This window comes from Bactrocera oleae, chromosome 6 (assembly GCF_042242935.1).
Source record: "Bactrocera oleae isolate idBacOlea1 chromosome 6, idBacOlea1, whole genome shotgun sequence".
Classification (NCBI taxonomy): Eukaryota; Metazoa; Arthropoda; class Insecta; order Diptera; family Tephritidae; genus Bactrocera; species Bactrocera oleae.
This window is the reverse complement of record NC_091540.1, coordinates 5804969-5824690: the sequence shown is the minus strand read 5'-3', so window position 1 is coordinate 5824690 and position 19722 is coordinate 5804969. Positions and strand designations below refer to the sequence as shown.

The 19722-nt window shown below is 35.6% G+C and overlaps 2 protein-coding genes across 2 annotated transcripts; both read left to right on the top strand.

Annotated features, from left to right (window-relative positions):
- The first annotated feature begins 4725 nt into the window (after window positions 1–4725).
- Window positions 4726–10183, top strand: Ir76b (Ionotropic receptor 76b). The gene is made up of 6 exons (XM_014240893.3): window positions 4726–4854; window positions 5780–6384; window positions 6598–6937; window positions 7675–7868; window positions 8110–8411; window positions 9183–10183. The coding sequence occupies exons 2-6, from the start codon at window positions 5938–5940 to the stop codon at window positions 9880–9882; spliced, it is 1983 nt and encodes a 660-aa protein (XP_014096368.2). The 5' UTR covers window positions 4726–4854; window positions 5780–5937; the 3' UTR covers window positions 9883–10183.
- A 2975-nt stretch (window positions 10184–13158) lies between these two features.
- On the top strand, window positions 13159–14769 carry LOC106621874 (nischarin). The gene is made up of 3 exons (XM_036358206.2): window positions 13159–13632; window positions 13698–14421; window positions 14481–14769. Exons 1-3 carry the CDS (start codon window positions 13276–13278, stop codon window positions 14708–14710), a joined length of 1311 nt encoding a protein of 436 aa, XP_036214099.2. The 5' UTR covers window positions 13159–13275; the 3' UTR covers window positions 14711–14769.
- The last annotated feature ends 4953 nt before the right edge of the window (window positions 14770–19722 follow it).

The window sequence follows — 19722 nt, the reverse complement described above, 5'->3', positions numbered from 1 at the left end:
GCCAAGAGAAACGTTAGTTGCGGCTGCACCGAAGCTATAATAGCCGACACATATATGCATTTCTTATAGTATAAAATCTATAAGGAGATCTTTATCTTGATTTAGGTCGTTCAGTTTGTATTGCAGCTATATGCTATAATGATCCAATATCGATGGTTCCAACAAATGAGCAGTCTCTTGGGGAGAAAAAGGCGCTTGCAAAATTTTAGAATGATATCTTAAAAACTGGGGGACTAATTCGCGTATATACAAACAGCCGAGCAGGGAATAAAAAGAGCTCGATTGAAAGGAAATCAAGACATGAAATTATTTTGAGCTCTAGCAAAGTTAACAGAAAAAATAGCATATATCAAGCCTCGTATATTAATTGTTGAGCTGAGCTTACAAAACCAGAGCTTCCGAAACGTACTAATTATATTTTGAAATCAATTAGAGCCAGCAGACACCATGTTTAAAAAGTTAGCTTTTGCTTTGACTCTTTGACTTTATACTGAAAGTAAAGCTGAGCTTAAATTTTTTTTGTATGTGATGACTTACATCTTCAAAATCTTGATTATCTGTCTTTACGAAATTCGAGTTCTCAGTCAAGATGGAAGGTAAGTACAAATATGGAATCTATTTGTTCTTTATTGATAACCACGGAAAAATTAGCTTTTGCGAGTCTTAAGTTTGAGAGCCTTCTGTGTCATAGCTTACACTTGAGCAAAATTCTTTATGGATGCCATATATTGTTATTAATAAGTCAACAATTTATCTTCTATGCATTGAGAGGCATTATGAGTAGCGCGTGACTGCTTCCTAAAGCCCTAACCTAACCTTAAATAAACTAAAACTCAAAAATATTCTAAAATGAAAATCATATAAGGTTATTTGTAATTTTCTGTATTATGATTATTACACATAGGTATATATAAACCAATGTCATCTAAATTAAGATTCTATGATTAACAGGCTGATTATTTATATAACGGTAGCTCCTTGGGATTTGTTAACAACACTTTCTACTGGAAAATGTCTATGAAAATAAGCAAAAACAGTAAATAAAAAACTAAAAATGTAATGATGTAAAAATTTCGAGTAACATGATCACATAGTTATGTCTGACTGAGTTTGTTAACATTTATTTTGTTAACCTTGAGCCAAATAACAAAAAAAAAAAAAAATACAGAATGACAAGTTCCACACTCGAATTATATGGACAAATTGTTGAAACGTGCCTATAAACATACCTAAAAATATATATGAAAATAATATTTGTGTGATTATATGTGTGTATATGCATTTAGATATGTAAGTACATACATACATATTGGTAATAGTATGTTAAAGCCGCAAGAGACGGCGTGGAACCATTAAACTTGAACTTGATTTGATATTTCATGCGAGATTAAAAAGCTGACACCGCGCCGCTGCATAGTGATAGATTTAACCATATGTATTTAAACGTTTTTAATTTGGCTTTAATGCAAGCAGTGTTTTAATTTGATTTTTTTAGTAGAATAATAGTGGACTAATATATGAAATTACCTATATTTATGTATGTATACTGTAAATGTTATACCATTCTACATACAAGTACATATATTTGGTAATAATAACGAAAAAATAAAGTTATAATTCTAAATTAACTCCTTTGGCACTCATTAAGCACAAGGGAATTTTATATGCATTTACATTGAGAAGGTAGTGCTGTTGTATTGAATGTTACGTATACGCCACGTAGCACCACACGAGTTTGTTTACTTAACCCATATAATACAGCGCGAATTATAAGCGTTGCTTCATTAACAGTTTTCAGTACATATACGTACATACATTATACATAAATATATACACACATACATATACCGTTACGTTATATATATATAATTGCGTATGTTAAGCGGTCATATCCACTTGTGAATATCAAAAAAATCAATTTTTTGCATATCTATCAAATGTGTAATGGAAACATTATCTGAAAATTTGAATTTGTACCGCCAAAAATAATGTTCGAAGTGATACAAATTTTGTAACAATTTCGATTTTTGAAGCCACTCTGAGTTGTACATTTTTTCACAAAAAACGATTTTTTTTGGAGCCGTCATTTTGTCAAAAATATAATTTCAAATTTGAAATGAAATTTTGCTGATTTTTTGTTTAATATTTGACGCATTGCCTCTGTTTGCTTTAATATCAGGGCTCTCAGCGGCGTCTTGCAATCAGCTCTTCATAAAACATTGATAGTAAATTGTCAAGCATGCTCAAACGACATTTCATCACTCGGGGCGCTTTGAATCGGTAGCAACAGCAAACTTGCTGTTACTTTTTTTTCAATTGCTCACTTTTTGAACTTACAAGCATATCAATGCAAGTTATCCTGTCCAGAGTTTCTATATATCTTTTAAGCTGCATAATTCTCTAAAAGGCTTCTCAATATCGACTATACGGCGAAGCGATAATTTCAAGCATAAACCGTGTTTCCACTAGCCTCTTTGTAGAGAGAATTTCTTAAAAGTCACAGCTTCTGCAGATATTAATCGCGGTGACACAGTATACCAGTCTACAAATGTAATGTGACTATATAATAAAAGCACCAAAACTCTCATAAACATTATAAAATGTGCGAATACGCGCTCAAATAATTTTTACACTAATATCTTAAAAAATAAAGTTTTAAGTCAACAGTTGACCACAGCAAGTTCATCAACTGTTACGTTGAAGCGCGCCAATACCTATCAACATAGTTCATTATACATAGCTATATGTATTGTACATGTAGGTATAGTACTTATGTATGTGTTTATGTGTGCATTTACCACTAATTGCATGGCAAATAGCCAAGCAGGGAAGTTGGGTTCAAAGTGTCGTTCAATTACTCACCCGTTCGCCTCGAAGTCAGGAAATTTTAAATATTTATGTCGCTTAAATGACATTTAAATGCAATTTACAGCAGGGGCTGAGGGAAATCATAATGTAAAGCATTTAAAGTACATATAAACATTGTATTTGCATGAAAAAGTGGTTATTAAAGTGAAGGGGTTTTCGTTTTTTTTCTTGGCTAATATTACTTAGAGATGTTATTACAATTAGACATTACATATATACATATATATAAATATATATAAACATATATAGTTATAGACCTTGTATGGAAAACTTTTTTCATTTGACAGTATATCTTAACGAAATTTGGCATGGTTTATTTTATAACACAATGCTACAATTTCCGTATATCTTGTTCTGATCGGATCACTCTAGCATATAGCTGTTATACAAACTGATCAAACAAAATCAAAATCTTATATGCAAAGCTTTTTTATTTGACAATTTATTTTAACGAAATTCGGAATGGATTATTGTTTAAGACAATGCGACAGTTTTTATAAAAAATTTTCAAAAACTATGAATTTTTATTCACTCCAATACATGTTTGGACAAAGCCTGAAAGTGGCAAAACCTAATCATTTCATTTTGCCTTTTAATTTTTAAAGTTAGGCCATTTTTGTAAGCTTTAGCATATACTAACCGCTTTACTAACAAACTGCTGCCCACCCTTAACCTCTAATTCGCTTTATTGCATTCTCCCAAACTGATTTTGAGTGTTCGCGTACCTCAAAAAACAGCTGAGTAGTTTCCAAAAAAAAACAAAAAAATAAAAAATCGCCGCAATTACTACACGGAAAGCGATAAAAATCATGACAGCGACGAAAAAAAAAACTTTCTATAATCGGCCATCATTAATTATCGCCTAATAAAGCATTATTCATGTTCCACTGTCAAATTGTCAACAAAGCACTCACTCACTTACTCACTCGCTGGTGCTCATTACATATGCTTACAGGCAATTTTTATGTTTTCCTTAACAACTTTGCCGCTGAACGAGTGGCTAATAAAAATGTTACATTCCAAATTATTAGCTAAACAATGCCCGACTTGTGTACAAACAAATATTCAATGTCACCGCTTCTCACACCAACTCACGCGCAGAAATCCGCCACATCATGCCAACTAAATAAATTGTTTCAAAATGTGGCTTAGATAACGGAAAGTGGTGACCGCAGCACGAGCTGGCCAACATCGCAGCTGAGTAGCTCAGCACTTTTTAGCGCGCGTATAAATAGTTTAGCCGTGGTTGTGTGGCTCTTGCTGTAAATGTGTATATGTTTGCCTGTGTTTGTGTGTGTGTGTGTTGTTATATTTGTATATGTGTTTATTATATCCATTTTGTTTGCTTTTGTTGTTATTAATGCATTATTGTGCAGGAGTACACACACATAATCAGCATGGGAACTCATTATAGTGTGTTTCGTTGCATTTGGTGTACTTTCACTGACCGCGTAATATTGTTTACATTGTACACCAACACACCTGCCTGCATACTTTGTCTTCCATGGCTGCATGGCATGTGTGCTACGTTTACACACACACACACACACAAACACGCGCCATTTTTGTACGGTAACGGCGCTTTAATTGTAAGCATTCGCATGAGTATGTATGTGTTTATGTGTGTGTAGGCTTATTGCTCAGTTTGTGTTGACTTCTCGTATATCTATACATACATAAAAAGGACTTAGTATACTTGTAAGTGTGCGTATGCATAAAATTATTATTATAATTTGTGTTTGCCTTTGTATTGACTGACATTTGATTTGTGTTAGTGCCCTAGTGAATTATAATTTTTTATGACAATAGTGAAATTATTTTTTTAGATTTCATCCACAGATCAATAGAACAGTTAATGTCGTGCATTGGTGAAAAACGGTTGGAAAAGCGGGAAAAACTTGCTAATAGAATTTTAATAGTGAAATTGTTGCATGAAACACAGCGACGGCATGCATTTTTCGATGTGAAATAATCGTTATTCTTCAAGTGAGTGCGAGCGTGATTTGTTTAGAATGTGACTAGGAATATATAAAAAATAATTTCATAAAAAAAAAAAATTATTTGAAAAAAAATGTCAAAAAAATGTGAAAAAATATAAAGTAACTTTTAAAGATTTAATAAAAAAGTGCTAAAAAATTTGCAAAAAGAAAAATATAAATATATAGTTACTATATTAAAAACATAATAATTTAAAAATATATACAAAATTTTATAAAAATTATATTTTAGTAAAAAAACAAAGTAAAAAATTATTTTATATACAAATTTTATATTGATTTATTAAAACAAAAGTGCTTTGAACAAATGTTAAAAATATAAAATATTTAATTAAAATATAAATAATTAAGAAGTTAAAAAAAATGTTTTCCATTGCTTAAAAAAAACATAAAATATTACAAAAACACTGCACTGTACTAAAGCTCTAATAACCTTCACATTTTTTTATGGCATAAAAGGGTATAAATAGAGCATATGTTGATTTCGGTCATTCATTTTGTATGACAACTATATGCTATAGTCGTCCGATCTGAAAAATTTATTTAGAGATTGTATTGTTGCCTTTAACAATAATTCGAGTCGAATTTCGTAATGATATCTCGTCGAATAAAAAAATTTAAAAAAGTAGCAGTTTTTTAGGGAGAAAATATGTTGAAATAAATATTGTTTTATAAAATATATTTTTTTAATGAAATCAGTTAACTTAAAATTTTTTTTTGGCATTTTTGGACTAAATCTGCAAATAGAAAAAAAAATTAAAAAATTTAATTAAATAATATTAATGAAAAATTAATTTTCTTTTGGAAAAAACTTTTAGTGTCAAGAAATTGTGTATTTTTTTAGTATTTAAAGCGAGTCTGTAATTCAGTAAAGTAAAACATTTCTCTTAAAACGGCTCACTTCACACTTTCAGATTTCAACAGATCTTGAAAAGCAACTGCATGTCTGTTGACTGCTAAACCTCGCCGCTATGTGTAAATATAAAAAATCACCGTGTTTATTAACTTCAATATTAAGTAAAAAAATATAAAAAAAAACCATACATTTTAATTAAAATTCCGCACTCTTGCAATGACCGGCTTCGAGTTAATACTTTCGGCGGCGCTGTGTCTCTCATGTGGAAATCTAACAGATATACGCTTATCCGAGGGACTAATAGAGTTGGATGAAAATAATACCGTTGTTACTATATCGCCGGATTTGGCGATAGTTGAACCATCCTTGGATGATGCACCACTCGAAACGGTTAAAACAATCATCGCTAAGAAAAAGAAAATTGATAAATTAAAAGAATGGATAAAGGGTAGAAAATTGGTGATTGCTACGCTGGAGGATTATCCGCTTAGCTATACGGTTATGGAGAATGATACGAGAGTGGGCAAGGGTGTAGCGTTTGAGTTGATCGACTTCTTGCAGGAGCAAATGCAATTCACCTACGAAGTAGTGGTGCCGGAAGATAACATCATTGGTTCGAGAGAGGATTATGAGAAGAGCCTTATAAAAATGCTGAATAACTCGGTGAGTAAATGGGGAAGTTAGCGAGGTCTTGTTAAGTGTTACGACGTCTTACTGTTGGTATGCATATATGATAAATAAGTATGTGTAATTGTCGCTGCTCAGCCCATTGCAAGACTTTGATTTACTGTTTTGTCTCGTAGAACTAATTATATGATTAATTTTGTTCACTTTTTAATTACATCAACCTGAGAAACAAGGTTTGGCTCTTTGCAGGAAGCCGACTTGGCCGCAGCTTTTATACCCACGCTCAGCGAGCAACACAGCTTCGTTTTCTACTCGACAACCACTTTGGACGAGGGTGAATGGATTATGGTGATGCAACGTCCACGTGAATCGGCCACTGGTTCGGGTCTAATGGCACCATTTGATTTTTGGGTTTGGATTTTAATTTTCGTTTCATTGTTGGCGGTTGGGCCTATTATTTATATGCTCATTATATTACGTAATCGTTTGACTGGTGATAAGGAGCAGAAGCCATACTCGTTGGGTCACTGTGCATGGTTTGTGTATGGTGCATTAATGAAACAGGGCAGTACACTGTCGCCGATTGCCGGTAAATGTGGATATTTCATGTTATTTAAAATTTTTTTTTATTAAGTGAAACGTTGACAGTTAAGTAGGTATTATAGTTGAGAACGAATTGTTTTAATTCCGCGTACCACTCGGAGGTGGCAAAAACCTAAGGAATTTGTATGCAACAGCTTAAATAGATGAATATTATCTTTTTTATACTCTGAGAAGGGTATATTGAGGGTTCCAAAAAGCTTGTAGCAAATATATATCATATATGTATAATGCTGTGTTGTTGTTATAACGGCAAAATATTCGTCAAATAGTTCCATGGAATTCTTCCGAGTTATTACTTTTGTTATAAGTATTCCCGGCCGGAAATCTTGACTGTCAAAAAAACATATGAAAAGTTACTCATACGCCCTGGCGCACACAAGTAAAACTGATGATATGTATGTAAAAGCCGTTGCTACGCACACTTTGTTGATTGAGTGTACACTCAAGAAATTTAATAACTATTACAAAACATATACATCATTTTACTGATATCGGATCGAGTAAAAAATCGAACTTGAATATGCACGCGTGTGTGCAGGTAACATTAACAATTTGTTAGCAGCAAATATTTACACGCGCATGGAGAGCAATAGAAAAATTTAATATATTTTATCACATTTACACACAAATTAATTATTGTTATATTTGGCAAATATAAATATATACCAGCAAACACAAATATCGTATGAAAAAAAAAATATTTTTCATATTTCTTGCCCGCAGATTCAACACGTCTACTCTTTGCCACCTGGTGGATATTCATTACGATATTGACTTCATTCTACACCGCAAATTTAACAGCTTTTCTCACGCTATCTAGATTTACTTTACCCTATAATACCGTTAGCGATATACTATATAAGAATAAACACTTTGTTTCGGCACGCGGTGGCGGTGTGGAATATGCGATAAGGAATGTAAGTGTGTATGTGTGTGTATGCAATTAAAAACATTTTTTATAAGCAAAAATTTAAATACAAAAGCAAAAATTTATAAATTGTTGCGTTTAGCGCAATTAAAATAATACACAATTTTTATACCAAAGGCCTAATTAAGTCATATAAACTTAAATATTTATGTATACATATTTATATTATATATAAACATATGTAGATCTAAATTTTTTTAATAATTTTTCAACTTTTAACCCTAATCTAGACCAACGAGAGCTTGTCCATGCTAACAAATATGATACGCAACAATCACGCCGTATTCTCGAGCAGCTCGAACGATACTTTTAATTTGCAGAATTTCGTTGAAAAAGATGGTTATGTATTCGTACGTGACCGCCCGGCAATTAATCATGTGCTCTACGCAGACTATCGCTATCGTAAAACCATTAGCATGAATGATGAGAAGCTGCATTGTCCTTTCGCTATGGCTAAGGAGCCGTTTTTGAAGAAGAATCGTTCATTCGCCTATCCGTTGGGCTCGAATTTGAGTGAGCTTTTCGATCCCAAGTAAGTTGCACTGTAAAATTATTTTAAGAAATGTTAAAATTGGAAATTTTTTATATTAAATTGAATGGAAAAAATTCTACAAAAGCAAAGTTAAAATTAGCGATGTTCCAACTGCCATAATCTGTCTGAAAAGTAATACCATATTTTGAAGTTTTTTTAGTAAGCTTTAGTGCCGGATAACCTCCTCATTCGATTTGAAATTCTACTCGTCGAGTAACTATGGGAAGTAGAAGTAGTAACACGAGACCAAATCTGTAAAATACTGTGGATGAGGCTGAAGTTCGTCGTGGTAACCACGGAATTTTAAGAGCACATTTTCTCGCCAAATGTGGTAGTCTTTTCTTCAATTCGTCAGCAAATCGGTCTAATATAATATTTTCGCATAGTAGAGCCCTGAAACCGAACTCTAGGTAGTCGATATAGATTACAACTCGCGAATCTTTGAATATGATAGTCGTCATTCAGCCTATAGGGCAGTCTTCGCTCACTTTGTAGCAGGTTTTCCGGTGAAGTCCACGTTTCGACTGTTTTTTGGACACAGGACACTTCTTTTGATTTCCTTGCGCAATTAGCCTTCCAAACCATGAACCGATTATAGCGATAACAGTCTCTTTTGTGAAGCTTAGAAATAGTACAGTTCACATAGCTATCTTGAGGTTCAAAAAATTGTATTAAAGTTAGCATTGCTGATTTATATCATCTAAGTTCATTCCCTTCCTTCAGCTTTTCCTACATACATTCCGAGCTTATCACTTATCAATTAAATTTCAGACTACTTAACCTCGTGGAATCCGGCATCATTAAATACTTGTCGACTAAAAATCTACCAAATGCTGAAATATGTCCACAGAATTTGGCTGGAACCGAGCGCCAGCTACGCAATACCGATCTCATGATGACCTACTATATTATGTTCGCTGGCTTTGCCACCGCTATGGTTGTTTTCTTCACTGAACTTATATTCCGCTATCTGAATCAGCGTCATGAGAATAACAAGTGGGCGCGTCACGGCATCGGACGCACCACAAATGGACTGTCAGTGCGTGCACCGCGTTGGCTGCGACAATTGGAAACAGATAGTGACAAGCAACGTTTGACGGCTTCACCTTCGAGTTCGACCATTACACCACCGCCACCATATCAAAGTATTTTCAGCAGCAATCATCATCATCAGCATCAAGATGAGACTGGCCATATGAGTAAGGAAAACAGCTTGCATCGTTGGCGACGCGCTGGTCAAATCGGCGTCGGTGTTGGCTCGAATTTCGGCTCATTAGCCGCCGGTGCAGGCAGCGGTGCTGGTGTACTGCTGGGTAATGGTCAGCTGCAAGGTGCTAGCGGCGCGGGTGGTGTACGGCGTTTGATTAACGGTCGTGATTATATGGTTTTCCGCAATCCAAACGGACAGAGCCAATTGGTGCCGGTGCGTGCACCATCGGCAGCGCTCTTTCAGTACACCTACACGGAGTAAATGCTAAATTATATTTGGTGTGTGGTAGTAAAATGTGCAGATTTACCAACTAATTGGCATTAATGGAAGAGGGAAAAAGTGTTGGTCGGAATAGGTGTGTGGAGTATACCGGGTATCCTCATCAGCGTCCTCGCCTGAACACTTGGTGAAGAATTTAAAAATTGTTACTCATATTAACGTAGTTGTTGTTTATTTAGTTGGGACATTTTAGTTTTTTATTCTCCAAACTATTAGATTTATACACCTACAAATCACATCTTTCTTTATAATGACGTAATGAGCAATAAATTTTAGAATATATTTGCACAAAAAAAAATTATATTTGTATTTTTTTTAATGCTTTGACTACGCCAGGCAAGGCAACGCCAGGCCAGACACATCGACAGTTACTCGCCGAAAGCTTGGTTGGGAGTTTCTTATGTAGTAGTATGTAGTGTAGTACCTTATAGTCTGGGCACCAAGTGATTACCATCTGTCACCGTCTATGACGGTGGATAATCAACTACTACAGTTTTTTTTGCCAATAGTGATCAGGGTTTCTATGTGAGTGGTATTATGAAATTACCACCAAAATGGCAACAAGTTATCCATAATGCACTGAAAGCGACTACCACAGAGGATAATGTGACAAAAGTTTACGATTTCGAATTGGTAAAACGGCAATGGAAGTTGTGCACGCTAGCTGAGACTATAGGCAACTCTAGTGGCTATCAAACATTTTGGACAGCTGTATTTCCTTAGAAAGAACCTAAGTTCAGATCTCCTGTCTTCACTAAAATGCAAGCAAATGATAAAGTCTAATACGAATACTTGTATATAAGCAGACATTCTACAAAAATACACTCAATCAGTACTTTATTTACATAAAATTAATAGCTTAAAGTAAATATTAATCACATTGCGTAAAATCAGTCATATAACTTGATGTAGTGGGTTGTCAACTATAAACGCCCACAAAATTTCCTAATGCATTTCTGGGCGTTCTTGTTTGCATACCAGCGCTGCTAACTGTAATGTATTTAATGACAGTGCTATTTTAATATGTGTGCTTACACATCTACTATATGTATGTAATTGTTTTGCGGGTTTACATGTGCCTAATTATTACAGAACTAACCTCATGCTCACATCTCGTTTGGCGATAAAAATGAAGTATTTAGTTTGTCACTCTACCAAACTTACTAAGAAAAAGTCCTTTTAGCTGTTGTTCATAGACTGTGAAAACGCAATAACTCACTGAATTAATTAAATCTCACTAACTACTTGACTAATTTCAACCATATTCGGTGTGTGAAATAACATAAATATTTCTATCATACACTGTGAAAATGGGTGTACTACGCCTACTTCCCATATAACAATATTTTAAATTTCATCTGATTATTTCACCTTACAGTATACAAATTAAACAGCAATGAAATTATCGGATTAAAACTTTGCGCAAATAGTGTTCTCAAACTATTTCATCTGACGCTCCGAAATTGTAAAAAATTAGACTAAAGCTTTGCAGGGACCCATATAAAAAATATGTGGATACAGTGCATCTGTGAGGTCTAGCTGGAAGGGGAAAACATTTTTGTGATAACGGCATGCGCTTGTGCAAAGATGGGTAAAATCGGGTCAATACTTCCATCAGTCCCCATATACCTCATAAAAATAGTTTCGAATTTCCCTTTGACTTTATTCCTTATATACGAGTATATTGGTCAATCTGTCAGGTTTCTTTATAAATTCCGAGCGAAAATTTATAATATTTATATAAGAATTTCCAACTTCCGGCGGTCTTCATATCCTATATATCAGTCAATGTGTAAAATGTCTAGCAAAATGAAATGGAAGTATAGTATTGGATATACTATAGTACTATGCTGAAAATATGCCATATCGATTCATATATTATACTAGCTCTCATATGCTACATATAAAAAATTTTCATTTGGATTATACTACATATACTTACTTTCATAAAATTGGAATTTCCGCTGCTTTGGTTGAGGTTTTCCTCATATACCCCATACATTAAACTTAGCTTTGATTGAGTTTATATCACATATATCTCATTTCAGTTAATATAATTTTATTTATTAATCATAAAATGTAGATACAAGATTGAACTAACCTAGTACGATTTGAACACTATTTACTGTTGGATAGTCATGTCAAATAAGGTGGTAAATATAACAATTGAATGGGCTGTTTGTTTGATGTGGCATTGAATTCAATAATAATATAGAAATGTCTGTTCATTATTCTGCGTAGAAAATAGACAGCGTTGTATTTCATTCATCAGATAAATTTTGCTTAGTTCCACATTGCCGTGTTAGGTAAACATTGAATTTGAAATCAATCAATTACGGTTTTTTTAATTGTGTGTGCTATAAAGCTTGAATTTTACTATACAAATATTATTATAGCCAGAAAGGGGGTGTGGCAGCTGTGGTTACTAATATCGCAAAACAATGCGAGGTAGCTATTTACAGTACAGTATATTGACATATAGTGTAGTACAGTAGCTCATTTGAACAGTAAAGTTTTTAGTCACAAAGTTATTAAGCTGTGAATTATGATAGCAACTAATTGCGTAATATATCTTTTAAATCACGCACACTTTGCATATTATGATTGACGATTATATGAGCTGAAATGTGTAAATATGAAATTAAGAAAGCTGAAGTTTAAGGTCTATATCTTCTTTCGCTCAATTTCACATCATTTATGTGCTGCTGAGTGCAAAGTTCAAATATCTGCCCTTTAGTGAATCAATTCCCTACCGGGTAGCTTCGAATCATTTCCGAATATCTATGAAATACCAATTCAAAGGTGTTAAGTGATATTTCATAATTTGTTGAAATTATGCTTATTTATATACTAATATATAAAGGTGTGTATAAAACTCGATAGATCTGCTAGATTATGCGTGAGATTACTGTGATTGGGTACATGTATTTTTGAAAAATTCTCAATAAATCATGTGAGTATTGTCTGCTATAATTAACTTATTCGATTTTTCCATTAATATGTCATTGAATTTATGTGTTCATAATGAGTATTAGCTGCTTAATTAAGCAACAATATACCGGTAAATGTAATGTATATGAACTAAATTTGCAATTAATTAATTATAAATTATTTACTAATTATCAAATAATATTATTTATAAGAATATAATATTTATAGCTGAATTTTTAACTTATTTACAACATATCTTTGTTTATAAACACATCGCTTCTTCTTTATTTATTTACTTTCTTCACAACGTCCACCAACCTCGCAATTGTCCTTGCCAACACCAACACTCAGGCGCAAGTTTGATCAATAAGCCCACAATATTGCGATTCTTCAGTGCCACATAAATGTTGCAACGAATCGGTTTCAAAATATTCACACATAATAATGCCCAATTTGGAGGCACCCATTGGCTACGATGAATCTTCACCGGAGAATTCCTACTCCGCTGAGGCGGTTGGTGATGTGCCCACAGTGGGCGAACCTATGCAGCCGCTGCCAGCTGGCGCTGTAGAAATACGCGTACAGCCAGCGGGTCAGCAAACACCGCTAGCGCCTACACGACGACTGCCTGCGCTGAGTCCGAATCCGGTACGTGTACGTCCATTGCAACGTTTCAGCGAGTTTGACCGTGAAATAGCGGCATTGGAAGAGGAGAACTATTGGCCAGTGGTGCCGGTCGTGCAGATATTACCAATAAATTTGCCACCACAACTGCCCGAGCCGTCGTTAGATGAATTACTGGTGAGTCGTCATTATTGCCAAGCAAAGTTTGTGTAATTTCCACTGTTTTAATTTCACATATACAGCGTCGCGTCACCGGTCGCAATGATTTGCATAATGTAGACACTGTACGTCTGCGTGTCATTTCATATAGCATTAGTCTGGCAAGCTTGCCGCTCTTCCTGCCACGCCTACAGCATCTAGACTTGAGCGGCAGTGTGCTCTGCTCGTTGCGTGATCTTGGTTATGGTCTGCTACACTTGACCTATTTGAATGTGAGTAATTGTGGACTGAATAGTTTTGACGGCACTAGTGGACTGCCGGCGATACGTGTAATCATCGCTGATGGCAATATGATACAGCGTGTGGACCCACTCACCGATTTGGTGTTATTGCAGCGTCTAAGCGTGCGTAATAATCGCATCAGTGATTTGGGTTTACTCACTTTCTTAGGGCTTTGTCCTAATTTGCTGGAATTAGAGTTGCAAGGTAATTCCGTTATACACAATCCACTTTATCGCACCACATTGCAACGCAGCGTTCCCACATTGCGTATATTGGATGGCATAGCGCTGGGCGAAACGGTGGTCGCACAAGCCACAGTGATCATTGAACCAGCTGGCGGGAACTCTTCAACGGATGGCGAGGTTTCATCGCTTTCGAGTGAGTTATACTCTGACTCCTCACGTGCCGAATCGAATGCGTCATCGTTGGCGAATGTGCCGGCTGCGATACATAGGCCTGCAACAGCTCCACAGCCAGCAGCGAGTGAAGGCAACGTTTCCGTACAGTCTCCAAGACCGGTCTCGGGTAGTTATATAGCAGTTTATTTTAATATTTTTAAATATATAAACTAATTGCTGTTACAGTCTCCCACACAGCCGAGTTACGCCGCAACTCACTTTCTATGGGCGCTCCAGTCGTGGGCTCGGTTCTTAGTTTGGTTCGTCGTAATCGGCGGCAGCGTCGCCAAGCTTGGACCACGTCGTCACATAGTTCCTCTTCGAGTTCATCTCTGCATTCTTTTTTAGAGAATGAAAGTTCGGAAAAGCGACTGTCTACTTTACCGAATTCGTTATCTAATGATGATAATGACTGAATGTGTATTGGATCCACGAAAATAGTTTTGTGCATATTTTTTTAAAGAAAATATATATGTTAACCGTTATGACTACAAACGTACTAGAATTATTTTCTACAACTCATCACACTGCCTACTTAACCGGAGAAGTCTCATTTCTAAAAAGTTCTATTCCACTGCTTGAAGATAATCCGACTTAAGAGGTTCTAAGGTATTCTGTACACTTTTGATTCTGACGAGCCCCAATTCGAAAGAAGTATTACTGATTCTGTTAGGCTCCTCGGATTGGGATCATTGAAAGGTCTTATTAAATAATTGGCCAAATGTTGATTTTAGATATGGTCTGTAAAATCTCCTCTTTTTCAGAAAAAGTAGTGCTAAAATAATCGGAAAACATTACAGAAATGGGCATGATAAAAAAGAACAAAGATCCGCCGAGGGACAAAAAAGCAAGTTGGATTAAGCTGTGGCAAAGCAAAAGGTTGAGTTGCCTTATGGTAATCGAAAGAACGAGGCTATTTATGGTGGAATTTCGATCTTTTGGATTTGGATAGTCGACTATTTGGAAGAGTCAGTGGCATCTCAATTGTCCGGCTGTTGAAATACTTGGCGTATGGATGTGAACCGATTGCGAACTGCAGTAAAGCGTTGAAGAGGAGTAGTGAGGGTCCGGAAATAGTCTAAAGACAAAAAAAATTGTTAAGTAGCTCTTAAGTTGATAGGATTACAAAAGTAATTGCATGACCTAGCTTAGATAAGTTTAAAAAACGATTTCCTACAATCAAATAGACCTAGTTTAATAAGCTTAAAAGCTTCATGAGCCTTAAGTCGTCGTTGGAGATAAATAATATAGGATCTGCATAGTTGTTTATGTAAGCGTAAAATGTTTAAACTTGGTTAGAGGAGGTTTTAACCACTTTAAAAAGGAGGTATGAGTTACTCAAAAAGAAAGTAGGCGTTGTGCTACTTTTGTGGCCATTTCTTTCACTTGTAATTTCCACTTACCATTTGTCCTCATTTTTTTTTACAGACGCTTAGCACAATACTTGCATACAACATTAGCATACCGACATTTTGGTGTCAAAAGTGTTTTTTTCTATTGTATTTCTTTTGTTTTTGTATTGTATATTTGGCGTATGTCAAGCGCATTGTCGGTGACACATTTGAACAACTTTTACACCAGCCATTTCACTGCCTCGAGGCACTCAAGCATTCAGGCTTTTTATGACATGCTGAGTGTGCTTTTTGCTGTTTTTGTAATGTTTTGCTAATATGTTTCTTCATCTATTTTTTTGTTTTTGTGTATTTGCCTTGCGACAAATGCGGGCTTTAGCCGCAGTTGCCTTAGGGGCGAAATGTGCGCTTCACTGACGTCAGCGTTTTGTTTGCAGGCATTCATCTGCCGCTGCATGTGTGTGAGTGTGTCAATGAGCTGCTGCTTGTATTATGCCATGTGACGTCACAACAAATGCGTGCGACCAACGAGCAGTGATTATTTAGTTGGCACAGACTCGTTTGATCCGCAGCGCACGGGTTGACTTGCTTCAAAGGAGCGCCGTCGAAAATTACGTGACACAGCCAACACAGCGCACAGTAAACAGCTTCTGGCAAGCCGGCGCGGCAAACGAGTCAAATAAATTTGTGCCGAAATTGGTTGGCATAGACTTTGAGTTGATGACATCAAGTATAATATAAAATCTTACTGTTTGCGTACTTGACTTGCTCTTTGGCTTTCTCGTCGTGTAGGCGACGTGACTTCATAAACACTGAGTTTTATGGACTTTAGTGGCATATTTTTCGAAGAATTTATTTAATACGTGTCTATGAAATGCGCAGCTATTTACATATATATTGATACCGCCTTTGAAACATTTTATATCTGCTGCGTTGCCATTTTGACCTTTACAAAAGTTTAGACACTTTTTTTTTACTTTTTTCGACTTTTTTCTTGCATCATTAAGATGCCAGCAGCTTAAATAACAATCGCATATACTCTCTGCGTTTAACGCTTTTCTAGCGGCAACCCCTAAAAGCGTGGCGTTGGCGTTGTTGACCTTTTGAAAATGTCTCAAAAGCAATTAAATACAGTCGCGGGGTACTTTTTGTTGGCGCAAATGAAGCCAACAGCCGAAGCAACAAAAACATTTGCGCAGAAATAGACGCCACCCGCACGCCCACTGTTGACCAAACATCCACTTGCTGATGTTATATGCTATGTATGCAGCAGCCACCCACGTCTCGCTAATCTCGCCTCAACAGCAGCCCTCCAGCAGGCGTTGTGTTATTGTTGTCACGCTGTAACGATTGTGGCGGCGACTGCATGCTCGCTTTGTTGCTCAAACACCCAAAGCCAGTCAGCAGTAAATCCATTTATTTATTTTTCACCAAAAAACCAAACAATAAGAAAAACAACAAATAAGAAGCATGTGTAGCTGCTGTGACCGTTTGCTATTGTTATTGTTGAACATTCTGCTGCCGGCTTTTCGGCGTTGTTGTAACTGCTTTTTATAACGCCTGCCAGCTAGCCTGGCATTTAGTCTTTTCTGCGCTTGTTTTTGCTTTTGCCAGCGTTTTGTATATACATATACTTGCTAGTTTTTGCAGTTATGCTGATTTGCTTTGGTGTGCGAATTTGTTGATTTATTATATCCTGAGCTTTTCCGATTGACGTCATCATACAAAAATGTGCGCTACATGCGCATTGCCAACTTATGCTGGTGTCTTTTGTTTTGTTTTGTTGTGAGTAGTGTAGAAGAAAGAAGAAAAAAACAAATAATAGAATTCATGCGCCTCAAACAGTTTTCAAAATCATTAAAAGCTGCGAGAAATTAAGTGCCAGCTGGTGAAGAGTCCGTGAAGCTCTTAAAGAGCGCAAAAAATATTGAGTACTCTTACTCTTTGCGCCATAGTTTTTACTAAGTACGCAGTACGTCATAGAATTATGTGCGCATGGTGACGACAGAAGGTGGCAAAATAAATGGAAAAAATGTACGAAAATATTTGGTAATTCTAAGCAAAGCTTACTTAGTATATACGCACATTCATATTATTTTGTATATAAAACTCAACTTGCAGAACGGTATTAATACACCGCGCGTAACCGAAGTAGTGGAAGCAATATTCTTGCATTCAAAATATTTTGAGATGTAAGGCAGCTCACAACCCGCGCTGCTTCGCTGCGTAACGCTAAATGACCTACGGTCTTCATGACTTATATAGAGCATTGTTCAGATCCACACTAACTTTGTATAGGATTTAGTTTTGGATTTATTTGAACCCTGATCTAATGTTTAGGCATTCCCTCTTCCTCATGTTTTGGTTGTTAAGAGCGCCTCAGTGCAAGCTGTCGCAAAAAAACTATCATTAGGGTCATTATACTTCCTCTTTAAGGTTCAACTTTTAAGGTTCAATATTATGGAAAAAGAGTTGAGATGCAGAATGAAGCCTCTTAGCGACAATCTTCCGCGAGATCGTAAAGCATGTGCTGTTGATTTTGATGCTATCAACCTAAACAATCGCGTAATTTGTCTTGTAGTTTACTGATTGTTTGGTAGGGAAATATGCGCTTGTTGCTTAAAGGCATTATGTAGGGTATGCGAAGTTTTAGTCTGAATGATGCACCGTGACCTAAGGTCTATGGCTGTCTATATAAATAGAAATTTAATCTAATACAATATTCAGATAGTAATTGGGCTCAGATCGCTCTGGTTTCGAGAGGTAACTCAAGCACTTCAACTGCAACGGGTAGTAGTTCAACGCCAAGGACGTTACTTACTGAAATGGAGCTGAGGAATGTTACTTATCTGGCTGCTCAAATGTTGTGTCGGTTTATTACAGCACTATTTTTATTTAATAAAATTCCAACAACATTCGGTTTTTTTAACATTATGTGACTGCTTATGAATAATCTGAAAGTTTTGAAGTTATTATCAATATTATTCTTGCTATGATAACAGAACATCTGCTCTAGTAAGCCCTCTGTGGCGGAAACATAATAAAGATCTCTTACTATTCGTTCTACAAGTATTGTTGAGTTAAAGAAGATATTCCAAGAAAGTCTTAAGTCTTGGACATATTCCATTTCAGGCTAAATAATATCTAAGAATTAATATCGAGTTGATGGGCCGGCTAGTAGTGGTAGAGATCAAAAGCATTTCTTCCATGTATTTATATTGGTATAAGCACATAAAGAAATATTCTATTTTTATATAATTTGCTTTTTTCGGTGTAAACTTATCTGCACTTCTGTAAATGGGAAAGCAATTGAGCTAAAAATAGCACTTATCCTTAAAGTGTTCAACAACACAAGTATATTTACATATACAAATAAAGTAAATAGTCAAAGCTTGGGAGTAATCATCGAAATCGCTCCCACACAAATGCGAGCAAAGCCAATACGAAGAAGGTATTTTCTAAAAAGGCTTGTAAAAACAAAGCAAAAACAAAAAAAACAACAACAACAAAAGAGTACAAGTTGTAAAGCACTTAGGTGAATAGTTATTTGGATGCATAAAATATGAGAGCGAAAGAGAGGAAGCATAACAGCTTAGTGTGGAGTTAGGCTAAGCACAAAGTGGGGTGAAGAGTAAAGTGTGAAGAATGAATGTAAAGCAAAAATACCAAAACAATGAAATTATATACCAAGCAAGTGATACTGCTAGGTTTAGGCGAGTTCGTAATAATGTCTGTGAGTTTATACGAGTATGTGCGAGTTTATACGGGTCTATAGAAGTTTGTAAGCGTATATATTAGTTTCTGCGTGTTTTACGAGTGGTGTGTGTATTTTGATTTCTTGACTCTTGGTTTTAGTATAAGTTTAGCATTATTTAAACAAAATATTTAAAAGCGAATAAAGAGTCTTGAAGAAAGCATTGAAATTAGGACCACAAGCTAGTATATCAACTGATTATATCTAAAGAGTGCTTTGTTTTTTCCAAGATTATGCCTCAACCAATGAAAATAATACTCGTGGTTGTAAGCATTGACATTTACACATATCTACGCGCAGCACACGCCAACTGCGTGTATTT